Source organism: Dasypus novemcinctus, chromosome 12 (assembly GCF_030445035.2).
Source record: "Dasypus novemcinctus isolate mDasNov1 chromosome 12, mDasNov1.1.hap2, whole genome shotgun sequence".
NCBI lineage: Eukaryota > Metazoa > Chordata > Mammalia > Cingulata > Dasypodidae > Dasypus > Dasypus novemcinctus.
Window position 1 is genome coordinate 36878656 of NC_080684.1, and position 24455 is coordinate 36903110.

Consider the following 24455-nt stretch of genomic DNA (forward strand, 5'->3'; position numbering starts at 1 on the left):
AAATGGTCGTTTTTTCTCGCAAAGTTTAGCGTGGCATAGAAACCTGGAACAGTGTTCCTCCTGCAAATCAATAGGACAAAGACCAAAAACAAATGGACAAATGGGCAAAGGATATAAGTAGCCAATTTAAGGAGGAAAAAATCCAAATGGCCAGAAAACACATGAAATCATGTTCAATCTTAACTACTAATCAGGAAGATGCAAATTGAAGCAACATTTCACATAAGAGTGGCAAATTCAAAAAGTCTGACAATTCCAACATTAGTGAGGGAGTGAAAAAGTGGGAGATCATACACTACTGGTGGAATAGAAAATTAGTATAACCACTTTGGAGAATAATTTGGCAAGATCTAGGAAAGCTGAACATGAGCAAACTGCATGACTTCTAGGTATATCTTTTAGTTCATATATGTGAGGATACAGACCTAAGGTTTTTTGTTGCAGCATTTTTTGAAATAACGTTAGAAACAACCAAAAAGCCCATGGATTGGGAAATAAACTGTGGTATATTTACACAACGCTTTCTCAACAATGATGCTAACACCCCCAAGGGATGAAAATCAGTTTTTGGGGTGCCAAAAACCTTAATCCTAGCTTAACCTTACCCCACAAAATCCTATTTCTTAGTATTTAATTTCTCTCATTAGGGATCAATTAAATTAAATTAGAATTAAATTTTTGATTAATTAAATTAATCATAATTAATTTAATGTTTCTCCATGGGAGGAGATAATTTTTAAAAGACTGAGAAACAGGGAAGCAGATGTGGCTCAAGCAATCGGGTTCCTATCTACTATATGGAGGGTCCTGGGTTCCGTTCTTGGATGAAAGCGAGCTGGCCCATGCAGAGAACTGATGCAACAAGATGACGCAACAAAAAAGAGACACAGAGGAGAGACAGTGAGAGACACAACAAACCAAGCAGCTTAGGTGGGTCAAGAAATTGAGTGTCTCTCTCCCACATTGGAAGGTCCCAGGATTGGTTACCGGTGCCTCCTAAAGAGAAAACAAGAACAGAAGATAAGCAGATACAGAAGAAGGCGCAGCAAATGGACAGAGAGCAGAGAGCAAGCACAAGCGACAGCAATGGGGGAGATAAATAAATTTTTTAAAAAATATTGAGAAACAGATGTATACATTGCAAAAAACATGCAGCTGTTCAACAAATGCATTAGACCTATGTGTATCAACATGGACACATCTTTAGCCCAGTGTTGAGTAAAAACAAATTACATAATGTTATATGAAATATGATGTCATTTTTGTAAATTTTAAATAACAACCAGAATCAGAATATATTTGATTTATCAATAAATATGCAGCAAAGTTTTTAAAAACTTGGACTGTATAAAAACTAGATTTATGATAACAGGTGCCTCTGGGGAGGAAAGGAGGTAAATGATAAAAGGGAAGGGAAGCTTCAACATATCTAAGGTATCCTATTTTTTAGGAGAAATTATATGACGGAAAAGTAAGAAAATCTTAACATTTGTTAATTCTGAGCAGTAGGCACATGGGCATTACTATTTTTCTCTGTACTTTTTTTCCCCAAACTTCAAATAGAAACAAAATAAAATATTCAATATTTTTAAATCCCTACTTATTTTAGTTATATGTTAAGTGCAATGTTTTGAGTGAGTGTGTTGATGAAATCTGATTTAGGAAGGTGGATAACATGAAAGGGTGAAGCAGGCAGGGTAAACCCTGTACCATTCCCATTAGCCTCCTGAATGTATTTGAGTTTGGCCCAGAAACCCTCTGCTTTCCGAACCCTACAGACCTACCCCTCACTCTCCCCTCCAGTCTAGGGTAGGGAAACTCTTTTTAGTTTGGTGAAAATCCTCCCTTTTTATTTCTGGCCAAGACACAAGGTGAATGCCCACCTATCCTATCCTACTTGCTGCCTGTACCCCGAGGCAAGTAAAAAAATAGCCAACTAACTTATTGATGGGGAAAAATAGAAAGGGGACAAACAAAGGGGTAGATCTCAAAATAAATGTTATCTTAGGCAGCTAATTATAGGTGACCTATTTGGAGTGCCCATTGCATGAAAGGTTGATAGGCATTGTACTTGAGATCCTTTTACAGGGTTGTAAAATTTAAACTCACAAGATTCCTAAATTGGTCTTTTTTCTTGTTTCTTTATTTGTCCACATTACTGTCTACTCTTCTTTCAGACCATAGGTTCCTATTCTATCCACTAAAGTAAAGGATATTGAAGCCAACTCCTCCCATGGGAGCCTGGAGCCTAGTTTTCAGAAACCATAGAAATACTCTCAAGAAATGCCCAGAGGAAGTGTTCCTATTTAGGAGAGGGCTCAGAGAAATGGCTATCACCCAGTCTACTCTGAAGATCCTTAGCAAGTGTATGTCCAGCCTCACATTAAGGAACAACATGTAGGGTGATCATCCTTTGGGTTTGCCTGGGTCTGAGGAGTTCTCAGGGACATAGAACTTTGAGTGCTAAAACCCAGAGCTAGAACTGGACAGTCCCAGGCAAACCAGGATGGCTAGTCCAGAACGGAGGTGGAGGGAGTCAGGGAAGATCACAGGAGAGGAGCAAGTTTGGTGAGCTCCTCCCAAAGAAAACTGGAGGAAAATTCTGCTGGGTTTCCAGTTATTTCTAAGAGCATAGATGTGACTAATGACCAAAAAACAAAACTAAGACTTTTGAAAGATCTCTTAAGTTTTGTAACTTCCTCATCTTTGTCTTCGTTACCTTTTTTCTGGTAACAAGGAAGTAAAAACCTTGTGATAACAGGTTGCTTATTTTCCTTTTTCCCTGCAATACTACTAGCTAATATAACGCAGCCTGCTTACTATATCCTATATTGTGTTCAAAATGCTTTACATGTTTTATCTCATTTGATCCTCACACCTTCCCATGAGGCAGGAATAGTTATTACATTACTGATGAGGAAACTAAGGCTCGAACAGTTTAATTTGCCTAGGGTCACAGAGCCTCAATTTGAGCTCTGTGTCTGGTTCTGGTTCCATTCTCTTAAGTCATTTTGCTATACTACCCGTCAGTGTACAATTGGTATGAATGTAATATTGTGACTTTTAAAAAAAGATTTATTTATTTCTCTCTCCCTACCCCCTTGATGTTTGCACTTGTTGTGTCTATTCATCTCCTTTGTCTTCTTTGTTTCTTTAGGAGGCACTGGGAACCCAATCCAAGACCTCTGACATGGGAGGGAGGAGCCTAATTGCTTAAGCCACCTCCGTGCCCTCTTTTGTTGCATCTTTCGATACGTTTTTCCTCTTCTTGCATCATCTTTTCATATCAGCTCGCCGTGCCAGCTCATTGTCCTGCTCGTCATCTTTAGGAGCCACCAGGAACCTCTGCTCCCTGCTTTTGTTGTGTCTGTCATGTTTTTCTTCATGTCACTTGTTGCATCATCTTGTTGTGTCAGCTTGCCACACTTTAGGAGGTACGGGGAACAGAACCACAAAGCTCCCATGTGGTAGGTGGGAGCCCAATCAACTTTAGCTACATCTGCTTCCCAATTGACATTTTTTTTAAAGATTTATTTTTATTTATCTCTCCCCCCTCCGCCCCCAAGTTGTCTGCTGTCTGCTGTGTCCAGTCACTGTTTGTTCTTCTGTGTCCACTTGTATTCTTGTCAGGCAGCACTGGGAATCTGTGACTCTTTTTGTTGTGTCATCTTGCTCCGTCAGCTCTCCATGTGTGCGGCGCCACTCCTGGGCAGGCTGCGTTTTTCGCACAGGGAGGCTCTCCTTGTGTGGCGCACTGCTTGCACGTAGGGCACCCTATGCGGGGGGCATTCTTGCACAGCAGGGCACTCCTCACGTGCGGCAGCACTGCACGTGGGCCAGCTCACCACACGGGCCAGGAGGCTCTGGGTATCAAATCCTGGACCTCCGATATGGTAGGCGGAAACTCTATCAGTTGAGCCATATCCAATTGACTTTTTAAAAACAAACAAAATCTTTAAGAGAAAATGTTAATTGTGCTGGAGTTTAAAGACTGCAGGGGGCAGGGAGAGTAAGAGGCTTGAAGGTTGGGAGGAAGGTGTGAAGACTGCAAAAAATTCTGCATTCCAGAAGCCTGGCAGGAGGGCATGACTTCCTGAGCCTAGGACAAGGACAGAGAGAACAGCATTGGATGGTTTGGGGCTCCAGTCTAAACTTTAAAGAAGCCAGCGTGGTTCCCTAACAAGGGGATAAACATGGCTCCCCTGAAGTTCCGCTGCTCTATCTCACACCTTTTCTTAGATACCTCTATAACCCGAACTCCCTCGGACCTCCAACCCACTGACCTTGTTCTTTCCAGTGGTTATGAGAACAAGCAGCTACCAGAATGAAGCATATTAAAATCTTCACTATCACGGATAAATGTGCGTGTGCTCATATTTAACACTCTAAGATTCTGAAGGAGCCTTTTCACTTCCCAGATTTCATTTGCATATCCATCAAAATCTGAAGGAAAGGAGTGAAGAGAATTGAGATTTCTTTTTCCTATCCCAGTATTATGGGCAATTATTACTGAAGACTGGAGGGAGAAATAGATTAAAAATTCTAGTTTGCAATATTTTTAAACAATGTCAGCAATGATGACAAGAACAGCATTAGAAGAACATTTTGTTTTTCAAGGTAATTTCCCATCTATTATTTCACTTTATCTGCCTAAAAACCCAGTGGGGAAGGTACTGCAGACATTATGAATCCCATTTTACAGGTGAAAAACCTGAACACAAATAGGTTGAGTTAGTTTCCCTAAAAAGTTATTATGGATACTTCATTCTAAGAAGTAGTTAGCTCTTTCCTTTATCATGGTAGAGTTTCAGTCTGAGCTTCAGATCAATTACTTCAGTAATTATACTCCTCTGAATCCTTATCCTCCTCTATCCTATCACTATTTTCAAGCCCCAAGCACTTGGCCAGTGTGACAGTTTAAAGCTGTATGGCCCCCAGAAAAATACATTCTTAAAGCTAATCTATTCCTGTTGAAGTAAACCCATTGTAAGTAGGACCTTTTGATTAGTTTACTTCAGTTAAGGCATAGTCCAGGGTGGATATTAATCCTCTTTTATGTTTGTTTGTTTTGTTTTTAGGAGGTACTAGGATCAAATCTTGGACCTCATACATGGGAAGCAGACACTCAATCACTTGAGTTATATCTGCTCCTCTTAATCTTCTTAATGGAACCCTTTATAAGAGAATATAATTCAGAAAGAGTAGGAGAGAAAGCCACAGAAGCAAGAAGCTGAAAGCCAGGAAACCCAGAAGAGAAGGGAGAGACCGGCATATGCTGCTATGTACCTTGCCATGTAACAGAGGAGTCCAGGATTGCCGGCAGCCAGTCTTTAGAGACAAAGCATCACCTGCTGATGTCTTGATTTGGACATTTCATGGACTCAGAATTTAAGCTTGTAAGCTAATAAATCCCCATTGTAAAAGTCAGCCTCTTTCTGTTATATTGTATATTGGCAGCCTAGCAAATTAAAACAGCCAGCTTCCTCGGCTACTTTCTGTCCTGCATCTATCATGTGAAGAACAGCTAGAGAAAGCACTACATTCATCTACTCATCCCTTACTGCACTGACTCCCTGCCTGCAGTCACAACTGATGTTGCCAATGTTGTCTTCATTCTTAAGGCTTCAGCATGCCTTTTTTCCTTTCCTTACTGTGATGGTTTCTAATTAGATCCACAAATTATTTGATACGTCTACCTTCAAGAAGTGGAGCCTAGTTCCCCTCCCCTTAAATGCAGGCAGAACTTAGTGTCTTGCTTCTAATAGATAGAATGAAGTAGATACTATGATGTGCAACTTTGGAGACTGGGACATAAAAAGCATTGTGGCTTCTTTGCTCTCTCGGATCACTCACAGCCAGCTGCCCTGTCATAAGGACACTCTAGCAGCCCTGTGGAAAGGCCCATGTGGCTAGAAACTGAGGTCCTCTGCCAAAAGCCATGTGATTGAGGTATCTTGAGTACAGTCAAGGCTTCAGATGGCTACAGCCCCTACCAACAGCTTGACTGTAATCTCCTGAGAGACCCTGAGCCAGAAGCACCCACTAAGCCGCTGCCAGATTCCTGACTCTCAGAAACTATGTAAGGTAATCACTGTTGTCTGTTTCAAGCCAATGAGTTTTGGGTCAATTTGCTAGGCAGTAATATATATCTAATGCCTTTACCCAGTTTCCTTTCTGGGTTCCAGCTGATGTGACACTTGAGGACTTGAGAGCTTTAGCATATTAGGGATGCTTTCCAGGGGAGGAGAGAGGAGAACCGATCAGGAGACAGCCTGGAAGAAGTGAGTCCCCTAGCTTGTTCTATTCCAGGAGCCTAACTCTTTCCTGGGGGCCACTCTTGTTCCTTACAATCCACTTAACACAGATTAGCCGGAATGATTGTTTTAAAATACTAATCACTGGGGAGTGGATGTAACTCAAGTTGTTGAGCACCTGCTTCCCATGTACAAGGTCCCGGGTTCAATCCCCAGTACCTCCTAAAAACAAACAAACAAACCAAAAAACCAACTTTCATTGGGGAGCAGATGTAGCTCAAGTGGTTGAGTGCCTGCTTCCCATGTATGATGTTCTGAATTCAATTCCCGTTAGCTCCTAAAAAAAAATTAAAACGCTCATCAGATCATATACCTACTTCTTCCAGGACAATTTTGGATGTCTGGCTTCTCTTGAAAAATCAGAAGTGAAGTTCTGGTAACACCGGACTCTTGTTGTTTGGAGCTGAGTAGCTTTTGACCCATTAAGTCCTTTAAGCAGAATACATCTACTTTCCAGTTCACCACAAGCCCTTCTATTCCTTATACTATTATTGCTTACTTAAATATCAGCAGCATTTGACACAGCTAATCATCTCTGCCTCCTTGAAATACTGTTTTCACTTGACTACCAGGTACCACACACCGTGCATTTTTCTTCTATCTCACAGGCCACTCCTCAGTCTTTGCTGTTTCCTCCTCTTTATATTAGAGTACCCCAGTGTTTGACCTTTGGGCCTTTTCTCTAACTATACTCACTGGTTTTCTCATCCAGTCTCATGACCATCTACAGTAGACATTCACATCTCTAAATTAATACCTCCATTGAACTCCAGCAGACACTTATCTCTAAATGCCTAGTTGGCATCTTCACTTTCATGTCTAAATTCCAAACTTGACATGGCCAAAATCCAATTCCACATCTTCCCCTAAAACTGTTTCTCCTTAGTCTTTGCATCTCAGTTAAAAGCAACTTTTTCTCTCCATTTGCTCAAGCCAAAATCTTTGAGTCATTTTTCAATTCTTCTCTTTTTCTCACATTCGATAGCTAACATGCCAGCAATCCTGTTGGCTTTATCTTCAAAATATATCCAGAATCTGTCTACTTCTCACCACCTTCAATGCAATCACCACGATACAAGCCAATACCATCTCTTTTCCTGGATTATTGCAATACCTCTTGTTTTCCCTGATTCCGTCTTTATCCCTTAGAGTCTACTCTTAACAAAGGGGCTAGGAAGATCCTGTTAAAACCCATGTCAGATCATACCCATCCTCTGCTCAAAACCCTACAGTTGGCTTCCCATATCACTCCCAGTAAAAGCCACAGTCATTAAATTTACTCCTACTCCATTATCTTTCCTCAGCAAGGCATGTTCCTTGCTGTTCTATCTGCCTAGATGTCCTCAAGGCTTGCTTGTCCAGCTCCTTGAGTGTTTGTGCAAATGTCACCTTTTCAGTGAGTCCTCTATCCCCTCACTCCCTGGTCTTCTCCTTGATTTGCTTTTTCCCATAATACATAACATTTTCTATGTACTATATATTTATAGTCTCTCCCCACTAGAATATAAGCACCATGAAGGCAAAGATTTTCATCTGTTTTGTTCATGGCTATATCTTTAGCACCTAGAAAGTACCTGGCAAATAATAGGTTCTCAATAAATATTTGTTGAATGAATGATGTTAAAGCAGAAGTTGCTGCTTTACTTTAGGTTGTATTATTATGTAGAAGAGTTAAAAGGAAAGTGAAATACTTTCTGTTCTCACTTCTCTACTAACATTTTTCTTATATCTGGCCTACTTCTCTCACTTAAATTACCTACTCAGCCCCTGTAAAAATGTGCATTTGACACCCCCGCTTAACTACAAGTATACTTAGTAATCTCATAGTACTTGGTGCATAAATTTAGTGTAGCACTTGTCATATAGTACTAATGCATTCTCTGTGAGGGAAAAAAATGTCATAATTTGTCTTGTTTAATATTAGAGATAATTATTTGGCATTAGAAAATCTATGTCTATCAAAGTGATGCCTTAGAGCCTCACAATAAATATTTGTTGAATGAATGTGTGAACTAACATTAATGCACATTTATTGAATGCTTCCTTGTGCTAGGCACTGATCTAAATGCTGTACACCTATGAATGTATTTAATTCCTCAATAAGTTCTTTGAGGTAAATACTATTATTATTCCCATTTGTAGATGAGGAAAATAGAATAAAGACCTCCAGTTATTTGTGCAAAATTATATCACAAGGGTGCCGGAGCTGAGAAATCAATCCAGGCAGTCTGACTCCTGAGACTTTGCTTTTAACTACACACTAAAAAAAAAGAGCTGTTTACGTCACTTCCTATGCCAATGAGTGAATCATATTCAGTTTCATCTTTTTCCATCCTTTATCCTCCTCTCACTCTCCATTTAGGAGAGGTTAGGTAGAGTTTCCATTTAGCTACACAGTATAATAAACTAATAAATGCTAATTCTGACCCTCCCCATGTCTTGCCTCTTTTCCAGTATTTCTCCAGTGATGGATGACTGTGAATGGGCTGTGGGGGAAACTAACATGTACATATAGAGATGGTGAAAATAATTAATAATCAATAGTGATAGGAAGCATATCAGTGGCCATCTGGACCTGGAATTGGACACTAGAAAGGGGCACAAAGGAATCTTTAGGAGTGATGGAAATGTCCAATATATTGATTGTGGCAGTGGTTACACAGGTGTATATATTTGTCAGAACTCATCCACCGTACATTTGAAACAGATGCTCTGTGTTATATGTAAATTATGCCTCAATAAAGTTGAAAATCAGAAAACTGCAAATTCAAACAATTAGATTTATTTTTAATCTTTTAAACTGGTAAGAATGAAAAAGATGGATAATATCAAAATGTTGATGGGAACATGAGGATATAGGAGTCTTCATGCTTTGCTAGTAGAAGAGTAGAATGATGCAGCCACTTCCAAGGAGCATGTTGACACTAGTTATTCAAATTGCATACACACATATTATAAGAGCTAGCAATTCCAGCCAGGTCTGGGTGTTTGCCCAAACAAATTCTAAAATAAGCCCAGCATGGCTTGTGAAAAAGGATATTCAATGCAGCATTATGTGTGGTGTCTGGTTGTTGGAGGCAACCTAGAAGTCCAAACTAGGAGAGTGGAAAGGAAGCACATGGCAGTGCACACTAGGGAGGACTATGCTACATTTGGAAGCAGACAATTAGATCCACCCATAGCAACATGGACAGATCCTAAGAACACAGCGTTCAGGGGAACAGGTGTAGCTCGGTGGTTGAGCGCCTGCTTCTCATGTATAAGGTCCCAGGTTCAATCCCAGGTACCTCCTAAAAAAACAAACAACAACTACAAAACAAAGCATTCAGTGAGGAAAACAAGAAACAGAATGATACATAACATATTACTATTGCCATAAATTTAAAATGTATGCACACAACACACAAAAAAGCTTATAAATCTGGCAAAGATTACCAGGATTTCCATTAAAGCCCTCTCCAGGTGTATTGCAGACAATTTCCATATAATTGAAGCTCTGGTTAACCCTACACATCATTTGCCCCAAAATGACAAATACAGTGCATTCTCCTTTACCTTACTTCTTATTTGTGGACCTTACAGGAAATAGAAGAGACTGGGCAGGATGTAACTGGGGCTCCAGAAGAGGGAAAAGACAAGTGATAAGTAAAATCATACACCCCTCCCCTCACTTTTCCTGTTATCCAGTTGGTGATAATTATCTTAGGACAGAGGTGGACAGAAAAGGGCAAACTGTAACCTGAAGAAGGAGGGAAAAGGAACTAGACCAAAGACTAAAACAGTCACTGGAGTGGGCACTGGGCAAGTGGAACTTGGGAAAGAGGAAGAAACACAATTGCAGACAATAAGAGAAAAATCTTAGAGACAGTGGGTGGATTTTCAGACAAACTATGGCTGATATGATTGATTAGCATTCAGTATCTATTCCCATCACCTTCTAGTGTGCTTTTCTATAGTGCAGAGGTTGAAAAGCTAAGGACTGTATTGCTCAGAATACCTTGCAGCCAATCAGATGTACCTGGGCAAGATTTGAAAAGCAGAAGTGAGACTAAGGCCGTCGTCCTGCCACTTTGGCTATTTCTTCCAGCAAGCAAGGTTGTTGAGACATGGTGTATTTCTAGAGCAGTGATCCAGCTTTGTAAATATTCAGAGGTGGGGGCATCGGAGTGAGAGCAGCAGCGGTTTCCTGATCACAGCTTCTGGATCGCTGATTGCAGTTGCAGCCACTTGTTCTTAAGCCCAAACATCAGTGAAGGTGCCCAGCTCTCTCTGAATGTGGCAGAGGTAGCAGCTTCGCTGGCAGAGCACTTCTACCATGTTCTGGCAGTCACTCCTAGTGTTTCAGTCCAGAGCCGGCTCCTCTAAAAGGTTTCAAATGATTTTATGAGCACCTATTTCCTTGTATCCTTAAAATACCAGGAGGGTTTCTGTTTCCTACATTGAACCCTAAGTGGCCAAGATGTATCTGGGAGGAATGCTAAAGAATAAAGGGGCTTCCGCTGGGTGGAGAGAATGTGACAATGTGGGAAGCTTTTCACCTCCTCAACATGCACGTACCAGGCATGAAGTGGGTGCTATTGCTAGACACTAGGGATACCTGCCTGTCCTGAAGAAGCTTACACAATCTCAAAATTTCATGGCATGAAAGAGATATGTTCAGGATGCTATGTGTTTACAGAGATGTTCTCAATCAGACTTGCAAGAGAAGTCATGAAGGAGGTGACCCCTAAGTTAGGTTTTAATGTATGAGTTGGTTTTGCTAGCAGAAAGGAAGGAGAAGAACATTCTATCTGTAAAAGGGCAAATTATTAAGAAAAAAATTTAAATATCCGTGTTTACATCCCCCCACCCTCAAACACAAACACCTTTCCCAGGAAAGAGATGGGGGAAGAGTGTGTGTGTTTATAGGCTTTAGGAAAGGGGGCTTGGGATAATGTAGGAGCTTCCTGGATAGGGCAGGAGGAAGAAAGTGCTCTGAGTAAGGAGGTGGAAGTAGTCGACCTAAGAGAGACTCTGGGCTTCCTTGAAGACCAAGGGCAGGGCATCCTCAAGTCAGCCTCAGCACTTCAGTCTTCTTTACCCCCTCACTTTTCACAAGAGAGTCAGAATGGCAGGGGATTCTGAGTTCAAGGCCTGGGTTCAGTCAGGGACGCTGTTTACTAACCATTCTGATTTTGGACATATTACTTCTTTCAGTCTGTTTACTCACCTATAAAATGAGGATAATGATAATACCTCCCTCCAATGGTGCTTCTTATAAAGATCAAATCAGGGGAAGCGGACTTGGCCCAATGTGTAGGATGTTTGTCTACCACATGGGAGGTCCGCGGTTCAAACCCCGGGCCTCCCTGACCCGTGTGGAGCTGGCCCATGTGCAGTACTGATGCATGCAAGGAGTGCAATGCCACGCAGGAGTGTCCCCTGCGTAGGGGAGCCCCATGTGCAAGGAGTGTGTCCCGGAAGGAGAGCCGCCCAGCGCGAAAGAAAGTGCAGCCTGCCCAGGAATGGTGCCGCACACACGGAGAACTGACACAAGATGACACAACAAAAAGAGACACGGATTCCCATGCCACTGACAATAACAGAAGCGAACAAAGAAGACGACGCAGCAAATAGACACAGAGAACAGACAACTGGGGTGGGGGGGAAGGGGAGGGAAATAAATAAATCTTAAAAAAAAAAAGAAGAACACACAGAGAGCAGACAAATGGAGGGGGGAAGGGGAGAGAAATAAATAAAAAATAAATCTTTAAAAAAAAAAGATCAAATTAGGAGGTTGTTATAGGAGGAGTGGGGTGAGGGGGGTAGGGTATATATGGAGACCTCATATTTTTTTAATGTAACATTAAAAAAAATAAAGACAAAAAAGATCAAATCAGATAATGGATGTGAAAAAATATTGTAAACTATAAAGCACTGCACCAATATTAGTCACTATTATTATCTAGTAGGTAACTGAGATTTATTGGTTCTAGCTCAAGTATATCTCTTTCGTCAATTTGACTTCCCTTCATCCCTCTGCCCCAATTTGGCTCGGCGCCTTATCATCTCTGTATCATAATCACGGTAGGCCTCTCTGTATTCTCAAGTACTCCTGAAGGCACCTTTCTAAAGAGCATACTTAAAAACTGTCGAGGACACAGACTTATTTACAGAATAAAGGGCAAACTCTTCAGTGGAGCACAAGACTCCTCTTGAGCTTAATTCAACCTGCCTTTCTAGCTTTCTCTCTTGTCCTCTCACTACAGACCCTACACTTCAGCCTCACTGAAATTCTTACCGTTGCACAAACACTCGATGCCCTTTCAAAGTTCTCCATTTCCACATGTCCTGCCCCTCCTTCCTTTTCCCCTTCCTGATCACCTTCTCATCACACTGTTCTCCCTTTTCCATCAGGCACATCTATTCCTCATTCAGTCCTGGCTCAAGTAGCCCCTTCTCCTTAAAGCCTTCCTTTACTGCTCCACCCCCAGCTCTCCCAGTGGCACTTTGTACACCCCTCTGTTACAACACTCATCAGCTGTTTTGTACACAGGAGTCTGAGAGCCTTTTCTGCTCCATTGTGAGCACCAAGAAGAAAGGCACCTATTCATCATTGAGTCTTCCTTAGAACTTGAAACAAAGTAGGCACTGGAGATGTATTTCTTAAATAAACCCACTGTCTAGACAAGACAGACACAAAAAAATGAAACAACAGAAGTCAGTTGAGGAACCACAGGTTGTGTATCTGGATAGCCTCTGTGGCACCTAGGAGAGTGCCTTCCAGACAGGAGACTCTCAGTAAACGTTGAATTAAGTTCCAAATGAAAAGTAGAGAAAATAAGAGTTATAATCATTTAAATTTGCGAGAACTCCAGGACGGGATTTAAAAGCTGACACCAACCTACATAACACTAATGATCCTTTCTTGCTTTCAAGCTTGGTCCAACCTCCCCCTCTCTACTTTGCCTCCCTTGCTCCAGATTGTGAATTGGTTTGAAGTGAGACGGGGTCTCTTATTCATCTTTGTACCCTGTAATCTTTCTCTATCTAGCCAGATGCCTTACAAATAATAGGCACCCAATAAGTGTTGGGTGGGGATTTGGCTAGGTGGAGTAGAAGGAAGTAAGGAGCCCGATCAGGGACACAGCAGGAGCGTATTCATTTTCTTTCGCTCCTGTATCAAATTACCACAAACTTAACACAATTTATTGCCTACAGTGCTGGAGCTGAGAAGTTCAAAAACGGGTCTTATGGGGCTAAAATCAGGGTGTCAACAGGGTTGTATTCTTGCTGGAGGCTCTAGGGGATAATATGTTTCCTTGCTTTTTCCAGTTTCTAGAGGTTGTTATATTCTTTGGCCCCATATCACTCTGACTTCTGCTTCCATCATACCTCCTTCTTTTACTCTGACCCTCTTCCCTCCCTGACTACACTGAGGCTATCTGGATAATCTAGGGTAATATTCCTATCCTAAGATCCTTAATCACATCTCCAAAGTGTCTTTTGCCATACAAGATAAGATAGTCACAGATTCTGGGGATTAGGATGGGACATCTTGGGTGGTAGTGGTGGTCCTTACTCTGTCTACCACAAGGTAAAAAGCTGAAGACATGAGAATAAGCAACTGATGTTTGGAGATGGAATTTTCTAGCTGAATCAAAGGGTTCATTTGAAAGAGTAGAGCCAGGTAAGGTAGGAAAATCAGGTTGCAGAGGCAAAAGGGTTGGAAATTATATAGACCCTTGAACACTAGATAAAGAAACCTTGGTTTTATCCTGTAGAAAGTTGGGAAGCACTGAAGGTATTTGAGCAGGGAGTTAACATGAAAGCAATAACCCTAGCAGAGCCCAGGAGACCCTGAAATATATAAATCTGGAGGTTAAAGAAAAACAAAAATAAAAAGTTGGGGACTGAGAGACAAGACAAGGGAGAATATATGCCTGTTTACTGACCTATGGAGTCTTTCTGCTAGATGCACCCGGGATAAATGACCAGTGTAATATTTCTTGTTTGAATTCTCAATATTTTGTCTAGTAAGAAGTCTTCAAACTTGTTAAAACCCTTCTGCCCTAGAAGAGTGTGCTACAGAAGTTGGCAGTATGAGTGCTTCGGGTAGGGAGAGAAGAGGGAGTAAGATATGGGCTGAATGGTAGGTCCATGGTTCAAACCCCGGGCCTCCTTGACCCGTGTGGAGCTGGCCCATGCGCAGTGCTGATGCGCGCAAGGAGTGCTGTGCCACGCAGGGGTGTCCCCCGAGTAGGGGAGCCCCATGCGCAAGGAGTGTACCCTGTAAGGAGAGCCGCCTAGTACGAAAGAAAGTGCAGCCTGCCCAGGAATGGTGCCGCACACTTGGAGAGCTGACACAACAAGATGACACAACAAAAAGAAACACAGATTCACGTGTCGCTGACAACAACAGAAACGGACAAAGAAGAAGACGCAGCAAATAGACACAAAGAACAGACAACTGGGGTGGGCGTGAGGGGAGAGAAATAAATAAATAAATAAATCTTAAAAAAAAAAAAAAAAGATATGGGTTGATTGATTGTCCAGCTGAGGGAAGAGGCTGAACTTCATGGGAGAGGGTTTCACTGGTCTAGAAAGACAGAGATTCCACTTTTTAGTTGTAAACAACAGAAACTTGACTCAAAAAAAAACTTGACTTCCAAAAATCTTGAATTTAAATAGCATCTATATTAGCCAAAGGGGTGCTGATGCAAAATACCAGAAATTGGTTGGTTTTTATAAAGGGTATTTATTTGGTGTAGGAGCTTACAGATACCAGGCCATAGAGCGTAATTTACTTCCCTCAACAAAGTCTATTTTCACATGTTGGAGCAAGATGGCTGCTGACGGCTGCGAGGGTTCAAGCTTCCTGGGTTCCTCTCTTCCCGGATCTTGCTTCTTTCTGGACTCAGGGTTCCTCTCTTTCTGGGGCTTGCTTCTTTTTCCTCTGTGTGCTTACTTCTCGGGACTCCAGCTTAAGATTTCAGCCTCAACTCCAACATCAAAACTCCAACATTAAGAACCCTCAACTCTGTCCTTTGCCATGCTTTTTATCTGTGAGTGGGGACTCAATGTCCTAATGACATGGCCCAAGCAAAGCCCTAATTATAACTTAATCATGCCTAGGTATAGACCAGCTTACAAACATAATCCAATATCTATTTTTGGAATTCATTACCATATCAAACAACATCTAAATACTGATGATTTCCAAATTTATATTTGCAGCCTGGACTTCCAGACTCATACATATCCAGTTATCCAGTGAATGCCTTGATTTGAGCATTCGGAAGGAAAATTATATGCAACATGGCCAAAACCCTGTTCCTGATCTTCCCTTTTCAATTCCTCCTCATCAAACCTATTCCTGCCATAACTTTCCCCATTTCAGTTAATGAAAACTCTATCCTTCCAATTGCTCAGACCAAATACTTTGAGAAATCTCTTTCATTCACTCACCCTCCACATTCAAACGATCAAGAAAGTCTATTGACTCTTTCAAATCATCAAGAATCTAACTATGTGTGTCTCCACCTCTACAGCTACTACCCTGGTTTTCTCTCACCTGACTACTATAATAGTTTCCTAACTGTAAATTCCATGAAGGCCAGATGTATGCCCTTTTTTATTCACAGGTGTATCTTCAATGCCTAGAACTGTATCTGACATACAGTGAGCTTTTCAATGAATCTTTGTTGAATAAATGAATGAAAAGTCTAGAAGATAACTTTACTCACAGTTGGACCCAGGTTCTCAGCAGGTCGTCAGAACTCTGTCTCTAACCCTTGGCTTTTCTTCCTCTCCATTGGCTTCATGCTCAAGCAGGTTGGGGATGTGATGTGTGAAGGCAAAATGGCGACCAGGGGCTCTAGGTTTACATTCTAAAATTTCTGCAAACCTAATGGAAAGAGTACTCTTTCTTGATTGTTCCAGAGAAAGTCTTGGAAATGAGTCTTATAGTCTGGACTTTGATGGAGTGTCAATCCCCAAACCAGTCTTTTAAGGGTAGGGGAAGACAGTGCCGTGACTGGCCAGACAGGGTCACAGGGCCCCTGGCATGGGAGTCAAGTTCAGCTCCTCTTGGACTGAGAACAGGGAGTGGGGGCATTCTAAAAGGAAATGTGCCAGCACTGGAATGGGTGTGTGTGTGTGTGTGTGTGCGCGCGCGCGGATGCTCGGCTGGCAAAAAAAAACCCAAATGTCTACCACATCATTAATGACGACCCAGCAACAGTCGTAGCCCTGAACAGCATTCTTCCTCTGCCTCTCCATCTTTACAACCAGCCAGACGAACCTCTGAACTTTGTTAAGATCCTCTCCCCGTAAATGCCCTTTCACCTGTCTCTGTCAGTTTAGGGCCATCCCACCTTTCTCCCTCATGAAGACTCCTCACAGATGTGGTCTCGCTCCCTCATCTGCGTACCCTAACCGTTTCTACTTGTTAGCTTTGCACAGTGTACCCCCGATTTTACTGATTTGTATACGTTGTGAGCTCTTTGTGTAAAAGGGTCGAGTCCATGTGCCGGTGCCCAGTCTGGCGCCTCACCCTCGCCAGCAACCCTGGCGATCTGATGCCCACCGGCACCGCCAGGGCGCGCTCGGCGCCAGGCGCGAGGCCGCGGAGGGCGGGAGGCGCTGTGACTGGCAGGCGCGGCCGTCAATCAGGCGCGGGCAGGGGCGGGGCGGGGCGCCCGCGCGGCCCGTGGGAGGGAGGCGGGGCCTGCATGAATGGGGCGCGCGGCGCGCGGGCTGCAGTCGGCGCTCGCCGGGGAAGCCCGAGTCCCGGCCTGGAGTGGGTGGGAGGAAGCGAAGGGGGAGGGAAGGGAAAGAGCGTGGGGGGCGGGGAGGGGCAGCGCCGGGGCGGCGCGCCGAGAGCAGCCAGGCGGCGAGTGCGAGCGAGAGCCGGCGGCCGCTGGAGCCCTCGGCGCGGTGCTGCTGCCCGCCGCGCCGCCTCCGCCCTCGCCGCGCGCCGCCGGCGGGACCTCGCCGAGCCCCCGGCGCCCCACACGGGGCCGAGGAGTCGGGACTTGAGCCGGCGCTGAGGGAGGAGCCGGGGCCGAGCGGCTAAGCCCAAGCCCCCCCGGCTTGGAGGTGGGGGGCTGAGGCCCCCGAGGGGGCCCCGCGGGGATGGGCAACCTGGAGAGCGCCGAGGGGGGACCCGGCGAGCCGCCCTCCGTCCCGCTGCTGCTGCCTCCCGGCAAGATGCCGATGCCCGAGCCCTGTGAGCTGGAGGAGAGGTTCGCCCTGGTGCTGGTGAGAGCTGAACGCGGCCCCTTCCCCCTCGTACGGATCCCGGGTCGCGACGCCCGGGCCGGGACTTTGCGGGTCCCCGGTCCGACCCATCCCTTCAGTCAGGGCTCCCGACCGACCGTGGCCTCAAGTGCCTTCCCGAGAACCTCAGGGCAGCCGCTGGCCGGCCCGGACAGCCGCCCCGTCAGGGGCGTGGGGACCGACGCCTCAACCTCTGGACCCTTACGAGGAGGAGGAGGGCTCCCCAGCCCGGGTCCGCCCCGGGATCCAGACTTCCCCCTCCTCCATCTGCTGCCCTTACTTCTCTCCTCTCCCCGCTCCCCGTCGGTCACCCCGGGTCCCTAGCGTTCATTCCTAAACCCTCTCTGCCTCTCACCGGTGCGGGGGCTTTCACAAGCTCGGCGCCGGCTCACTCAGCAGCCTAAGCCAGGGTGCTCTGACTGGGGAGAGCGCCCCCCACGTTAACATGGAGGCTTCCGGGGGAGTGGGTCCCTGCCCCAGCCTAGACCAGATGTCGGGGTGTGGGGGAGAGGAATGGAGAAGGGGCTGGCAGCACTTGAAGGCGTGGAACTGAGTGATGCCATTCTACTTATTTTCAGGACGGCCTGCAGGCATCCTGCTTACTTATAGTGGATTTGCCTGCAAGGGCTGAACATGTGGATAAGCCATTTCACTAGTGTATTTTTCCAATTGAAACAATACACAAACCATCCCGCCTCCCTTTTTTTTTCCTTCTTCCTCTAGTGTTAAGCACTGTGGCTGTTGTTATGCCTGTGCTACTTTTTTTTTTACTGTAGGTTCCAAATGATCTGCATAGATTTTTAAAAAATTATTATTATTGGTTGTTTTTTTTTAACTTTTTATTTTGCAAAAATAATACAGAACGCATATAGAGAACTCGCAACATACCACCCTCCCAGATACCCAGTTCCAAAAATTTTAGTATTTTGCCGCATTTGCTGTATTATTCTAATAGATGGGATTTTGGAGCTGGCTTTGGGATTCTTTGATGTGGGAATTGGCCATCGATATCAGTGCCTCTCTGGATAGAGAGAATCTGAGCTGGTGTCACTGGGATGGGGCTGAAAATAGAATTTTGGAGAAAGAAAGTCAAACAGTTGGTGAAACATTTACAAATGGAAGTAAACCTTCGAAAAACATGGAGAATTTAGTTCCCAGTTCCCTGAATAGCTCTCTAAGAGGTGGTGTTAATTGTGTGGTTCTTGTTAATATGCCTTTGCCCTTGCGGGGGAGGAGGGGTAACTTGTGGACCTAGAGCCTCATTAGATTTCATCTGCCTCGGAATAGGGAGATTAGATCTGTTGGCATCAGTGGAGCTGTCTAGAGATCCTGGCCTCTCTAATGGGGAGAGCCTGACATCAGCCCACTGGCAGCAGAGCCAGCTCAGAGAGGGTCCGTGGCATTCCAGGGAAAAGCAGTATCGGGGCACTTCTCTGTCCACTAGCGCCGCAAAGGGCCAGAGGGACCACACATCCTGTGGCCCCACTCATTTCCCCCAGCCTCCTCAAGGGGATGAGGTGAGTCAGTGATTACTAATGTGCTCTGGCCATCTCAGAGGCTGAGGAAGAGACTGGGGACTTGGTGCCCTTGAGAACAAGAGCTCAACTGTTGGGGGAAGGAGTGGGAGGGAATCTACCCTCCAGTGGGGGTGTGAAAACCCCCAGCGAGCCGGCACAAGTTAGTTACAGAAATTGGAGAGAAAGGGATGGTCTGAGGTGGGCTGGGTGGGGGGCTGGCTTAGGTAGGGGCTGCCAGGCCATTCGTCATGAGCACTTAGAACCAAAGTCCATCATGTCCTCATTGAAGCTTTGTTGACCTGTTTGGTTGACAAATTGACGGCTTAATATCCACAAAATGCACGTGGTGTCCTGGTTACTAACCAGAGCACCCAGAGAGCCTAGGTCAAGCAGGGGTCCAGACCACCCACTTCCAAGTCTTCCTTTCTGTAAAAAAGTTTGATTTGTTTCCTTGTGGCATTAATTTTGGTCTTGTTTCTGTGTGTCTGAGCTGCTGCTGCTGAGGGGTTGGAACAGGGCAGGCCAGGGCTAGTTAGCTGTTCTCAGGGGAGGAGGGGAGTGTACCTTGATTTTTCAGCACAGGGAAATCCTGCTTTCTTGGGGCTTTGAGTTCTTCTCTGGGGGCTCTGAAAGAGCTCTCTTTCCACTGCTTCCCGAGTGGTGTCCTCAGTAGTGACTATGGGTTGTGAGTTGGATGTTGGGCATTGGAACAGGCTCAGTATATTTTCCAGTTAGGAAAAAGCAAGGGATTAGCAAATGTTTTACCCTTAACCTGGTGGGGTTACGAGAATTAGATTAATCTGTGTATAGAAGGTGCTTGGTACCCAGTAGGTACGTGGCTCTCGGTAGGTATTCTGCCTAAATGAGCTGCTTTCCTTGAGGGTGTGAAACAATCAGGCAAGCTATTCTTTTCTCATCTTTTTCTTTCCCATACTGTCAGCTTCTTTGTGATTGGTTTGGGTTTATGAAAAAACTATTGGGGGGCAGGGAGAGGGAGGAGTAGAACATACTAGTGTCCTGGTGAAGATAAGGACTTTCAAGTCAAAGTGGGTTCATACTGGCTCCTCCATAGTCTCTGGTTAGAAGGTGTTTGACCTCAAGCCAGTTACTTCATTCATCTCTTTGAGTCCCGGTTTCTCTGCTTATAAATGGGAATAATAATAACACTTGCTACATGAGGTGGTTGTGTGGATTTATTGAAATTGAAGTCAGATGCTTAGAGTCTGGCACCTTCTGTATGCTCAGTAAATGGTAGCTTTTAAGTTTGTATCTCTCAGCAGTGACTCAGAACTGAGGTCACTCTTATTCCCAAAAAGTGGTTTTAAGTTCAGAAATCTGATGAAGCCAATTATCCCTTTCTGTATACTCAACCTCAGGGTATGCCTTCTGCTGTCAGATAGAGGGTTTCCCCACACCCTGTGTATCTATGGAAACCCCCCAAGGCTGGGGGAAGTTGTTCCAGTGCTGAGTCAAGACCACAGGCTCCTGCCTTCTGAAGCAGACACATGATCTGGCCGGTAGTCCCATCGGCTGAGGTTGGAGAGCTTGAGGTCCAAGGCCAGGAGGTGATTTGTCCAGGACATTGATCCTAAGAGTCCTAATCCTGTCCAGTGCCCTAATTTAGGGCTTCCCCGTAGTATGCTGCAGATAGGGCACACAGATACTGAGACAATGATCCCCTCGTCCCTGGGGGCAACTGAGATTCCCCATCCATCCCCTTTGGCTGGGAGCAGACTCTACCACTGACCCGCCTACTGCTGGACAAGGTTGCGAAGCTGCGGTTAGGCTCTTGCCTTGGGACCGTTCCTTGCTCCCTTGTCTGAGCAGCAACTTCCATTCTGTGGATTATTGAGACATTTGGCGATGGGACAATTATTGGATCTTCTTTTTATTAATACCAGAATGAGAGCCAATCTCATTCTCTGGTCCCTACCAAGCCCAGTTGCTCAGAAGCTAGTATTTTGGCCAGTGCTGGGTTTTCTTTAGATAGAGAGGGAAGGCAGAAGATCCTCTGGCTCTGAAAGAACAATTGTCTGCCTTTGGTGTAGCTGCACGCCTGATTTTTCTCTTCGCTGACATATAAACTGAAACTAAGATTTCAGTCTAAAAGTTCTGATGCCAGAAAAGCCCTGGAGGCTCCCAGGGCATAAAGATGGGGCTGTATGCTGGGGGCTGTCCCTGCCCTGGCTCCTCTCACATTTCCTTGGTGATGACTGACAATGGGGGGCTTTGCTGTACGTGTACCGCTGATGTGGGAGCTAAACTGGCCTGGGTGCTAGTTGTATATGAGCCTCTGAGGGGCCTTCTCTGATACAGAGAGGGGCTAGAAAAAATTTGGACTCAAGATCAAGTTCCAAATCTCCATGGTGGAAATTTTTTCCCAGCCCTGGAGATTGTGGTGAATTAGTTCAGGCTGAACTAGGACTTGGGGGGGAGGGAAAGAACCTTAACAGCAGCTGGTCAGAGGAGCCCCCCTTCTTGTTCAGAGACCCCACCGGGAGGACCCTAGACCACAGAGAGAGCGTCGTTCGCTTGACCTTCTCCTTTGACCCTGCCTTAGCCTGGGGGGAGGTGTGGAGAGGGGTGGTGGGTTGGGTGATGGGACGGATGGGAGAGATTCCTTGTCTTTTGGGAATGTTTTTGTTGCTCCCAGGGAGTCTCAACTTTTTTTTCTCTTAAAGTAATATTCATTTTCTAAAGAAAGTATGGGGCAATTTAGAAAGATTGAAGAAAAACATCCATGTTTTCTCTAGTTCCTTACCAAACGGCAGCCAGGGTTTTCTACAGATGTTGACATTGTGTGTATATCTATAGTTTTTTTTAACCCAGTTTGCTTTTTCTTTCTGTTATTTCATTAGTTTCCCTAGGTTCTTAAGTAGTCATTGTAAACATTTTTAAATGCGTGCCTGTACAATGGCCTATCAAGTCAGTCTATTGTTTTTACTTCACCATTCCCCTATTTGTGGACATTAACGTTCCTTGCTTCTGTTTTTCATCATAAATAGTGCTGTGATGAACATCTTGGTTACAAAGCCTTTTCAATATTTAGAGTTTTTGCCTTAGGATAGAAGCCTAAAATTGGACCTAGCTGGATTGTAGGGTATAAATGTTTTTAAGGTCTTAATTATATGTTTCCAAGTGGTTTTTTAAAAGGATAGTAATGCATGAGTGTGCCCTCAAAGGGAGGGTGAAGGGTTGAGAATAACTTCTTTTCTCCTGATTATAAAAATAATGCATGTTTGTTAAGCAAATTTGGGAATTACTGAGAAGTGTAAGAGAATAAAAATCACGTGTAATTATACCACCTACTTAGAGTCATACTGTTTAGATTGTTCTGTAAACTGGTTTTTCATTTACTATTTTAAACATTTTCTCATTTAAATATTCTTCAGTATCATGATTTCATAGCTTCATAGTAATCTGTAATATAGAACTAATGTATAATATTTTTTTCCTTTTTTATTATAAGAAACGCTGTGATGAGCATTCTGTGCATAAATATTGCATCTCTAATTATTTCCATAGGATAAATTTCTAAAAGTGGAAATATAACTAAAAAAGTTCTATCAATTGGCTTTTCCATTGATAATGGATGGTTTGCCATTTTAAAAACCTTTGCCAATTTGATATAGGAGAAGTAGCATCTTGCTTTACTTTGCATTTCTTTGAACATTTTATCATAACTGTTTTGGCCATTTTTTGTTCATGTCCTTTGCTCTCTGTAGGGGATTTATTACATATAACATGTTTATGTAATAATTGTATACATTTTCCACATGATTCATTATAAACTATTTGTCACATATGAAAGAGTATATAAACTATTACATAAGGTTAGAATAATAATATAATAAACACCAGTGTCCCCACTGTGAAGTGTGAAGTTCTTAGAACTTCTTCCTGCCCTTTAATTCCTTCTCCCCTTGACCTTATCTGGGATGAAAAAGCCTGTTAGCTCAGAACTTGTTGGGTCAGTGCTCTGCAGCTGGCCCAGTGCAGGTGACAGCTATACCAGTGCTTTATAACTCTTGTCTCTGGGGAAACAGCCACTACAGCTGGTGAGAACAGGAACTGGTCTTGGTGGAAATAGCTAATCTTTTCAGTGAAGCGAAACAAGAAGCCAAGGTGGAGAGGAAACGAGACCGTAGGTCATCCCCTGCCCCTGGTGTTGCCTGGGAAGGCTGCGCAGAGTCAGGACGCAGGTTCTGTGGTCCGGCCCAGAACTGGCTGCCTGATGGCCGCGAGCCCTCTGGTCTGCCGGGCTGGTCACTTCCATTCTTAGGGAAGCGTATCTCCCAAGTCAGAGCTGAGCTGAAGCAGTGCCGGAGAAAGGCGGGGGTTCGTGGCAGTTGGGAAATGAACTTCAGAGGAAAGACCTTTTTCTTTGAAGATAGGACAGGGTGCCGTCTCCACACAGCCTCCCTGCTCCTGCTTACTGCTTGCTTCAGGGCTCCCTCCTTTTTTGAATAGCAGATACAGATGGGAACTTGGGGAGAGTTAAGCTTGTCAACTGTGAAGAGTGGAAGTGGTTTCCAGAATAGAGCTGAAACTGTGCAGCTAGAATTCCTGAGTTTCCATTTCTAGTCTCTCTTTGCCTTCCTTGGCAAAGCCGTGTCCTTTGTATCTTGTTTTCCTTCCACATGGGAGAATGAGACTCCCAAGAGGTTTGGGGAGGTGTCAGGCTTCCTCTCTGCCCTTGAGCTACTCTTGTGGTCCTTGCCTCCCCACTTCCTCTCTACTTCTCTTCTCCTCTCCCAGTATCCTCCTCTTTCCAGGTTCTTATATCCTTTTTGTCTTTTATCACCTTGAAACAAAGTGGTGGATTGGGAGTTTGTATATTGGGTGGGTGGGTGGAGGGAGTGTCAATCCTACCCCCAGCTTTACTAATGTGCACAGTCCTTTTAGTTAATAAAGTACTTTGAGGTCCTTGAAAGGTATTCTAAATAATGTTCAGAACCAGGAGGGGGCTATCAGAATTATTTACATGGCAGCTTTTGCCAGGAGAGCAAGTATTTAGGCTGTTGTATACCAGGAATGGTTCAGTTCTTCTCATCTCCCCTCGCCCCCAAACTCTATACCACCTTTCCACACTCACTCAGGGTTATCACCAGCGCTGGGATTGAGGCTGGTGGTCCTGCCTCTGGGTTCCTAGTGAACATCTACAGGGAAGGTTCCTCTCTTCCTCTCCCCTGCCTGCTCATCTCTACTGAAGTCCAGAATGGAGGGTGTCATAGGCCTCTTCCAGCTGCCCAGCCTTCCTAAATGAGAGCTGAGTGAGCCTGGGGTTTGGACACTTTTAGAAGGTGGTTGCCCTGTTTTAATAGTCACCTCTAGCTTAGAGCAGAGTTAGTTTCTACCCAGTTTT

The 24455-nt window shown here is 44.3% G+C and overlaps 1 protein-coding gene across 7 annotated transcripts in view; it reads left to right on the forward strand.

Moving 5' to 3' along the window:
* FMNL3 (formin like 3) overlaps positions 1–24455 on the forward strand; it is a 73522-nt gene that overhangs the window by 5029 nt on the left and 44038 nt on the right. For 6 of the 7 annotated variants that reach the window (XM_058308263.2, XM_058308265.2, XM_058308266.2 and 3 more), the window contains exon 1: positions 17217–17555. The exons of the other annotated variant lie outside the window; for it this stretch is intronic. In XM_058308263.2, the coding sequence (XP_058164246.1) occupies positions 17430–17555 (126 nt within the window). In that variant the 5' untranslated portion in view covers positions 17217–17429. Of the gene's footprint in view, positions 1–17216; positions 17556–24455 lie in introns of those variants that run through there. 7 annotated transcript variants of the gene reach the window in all.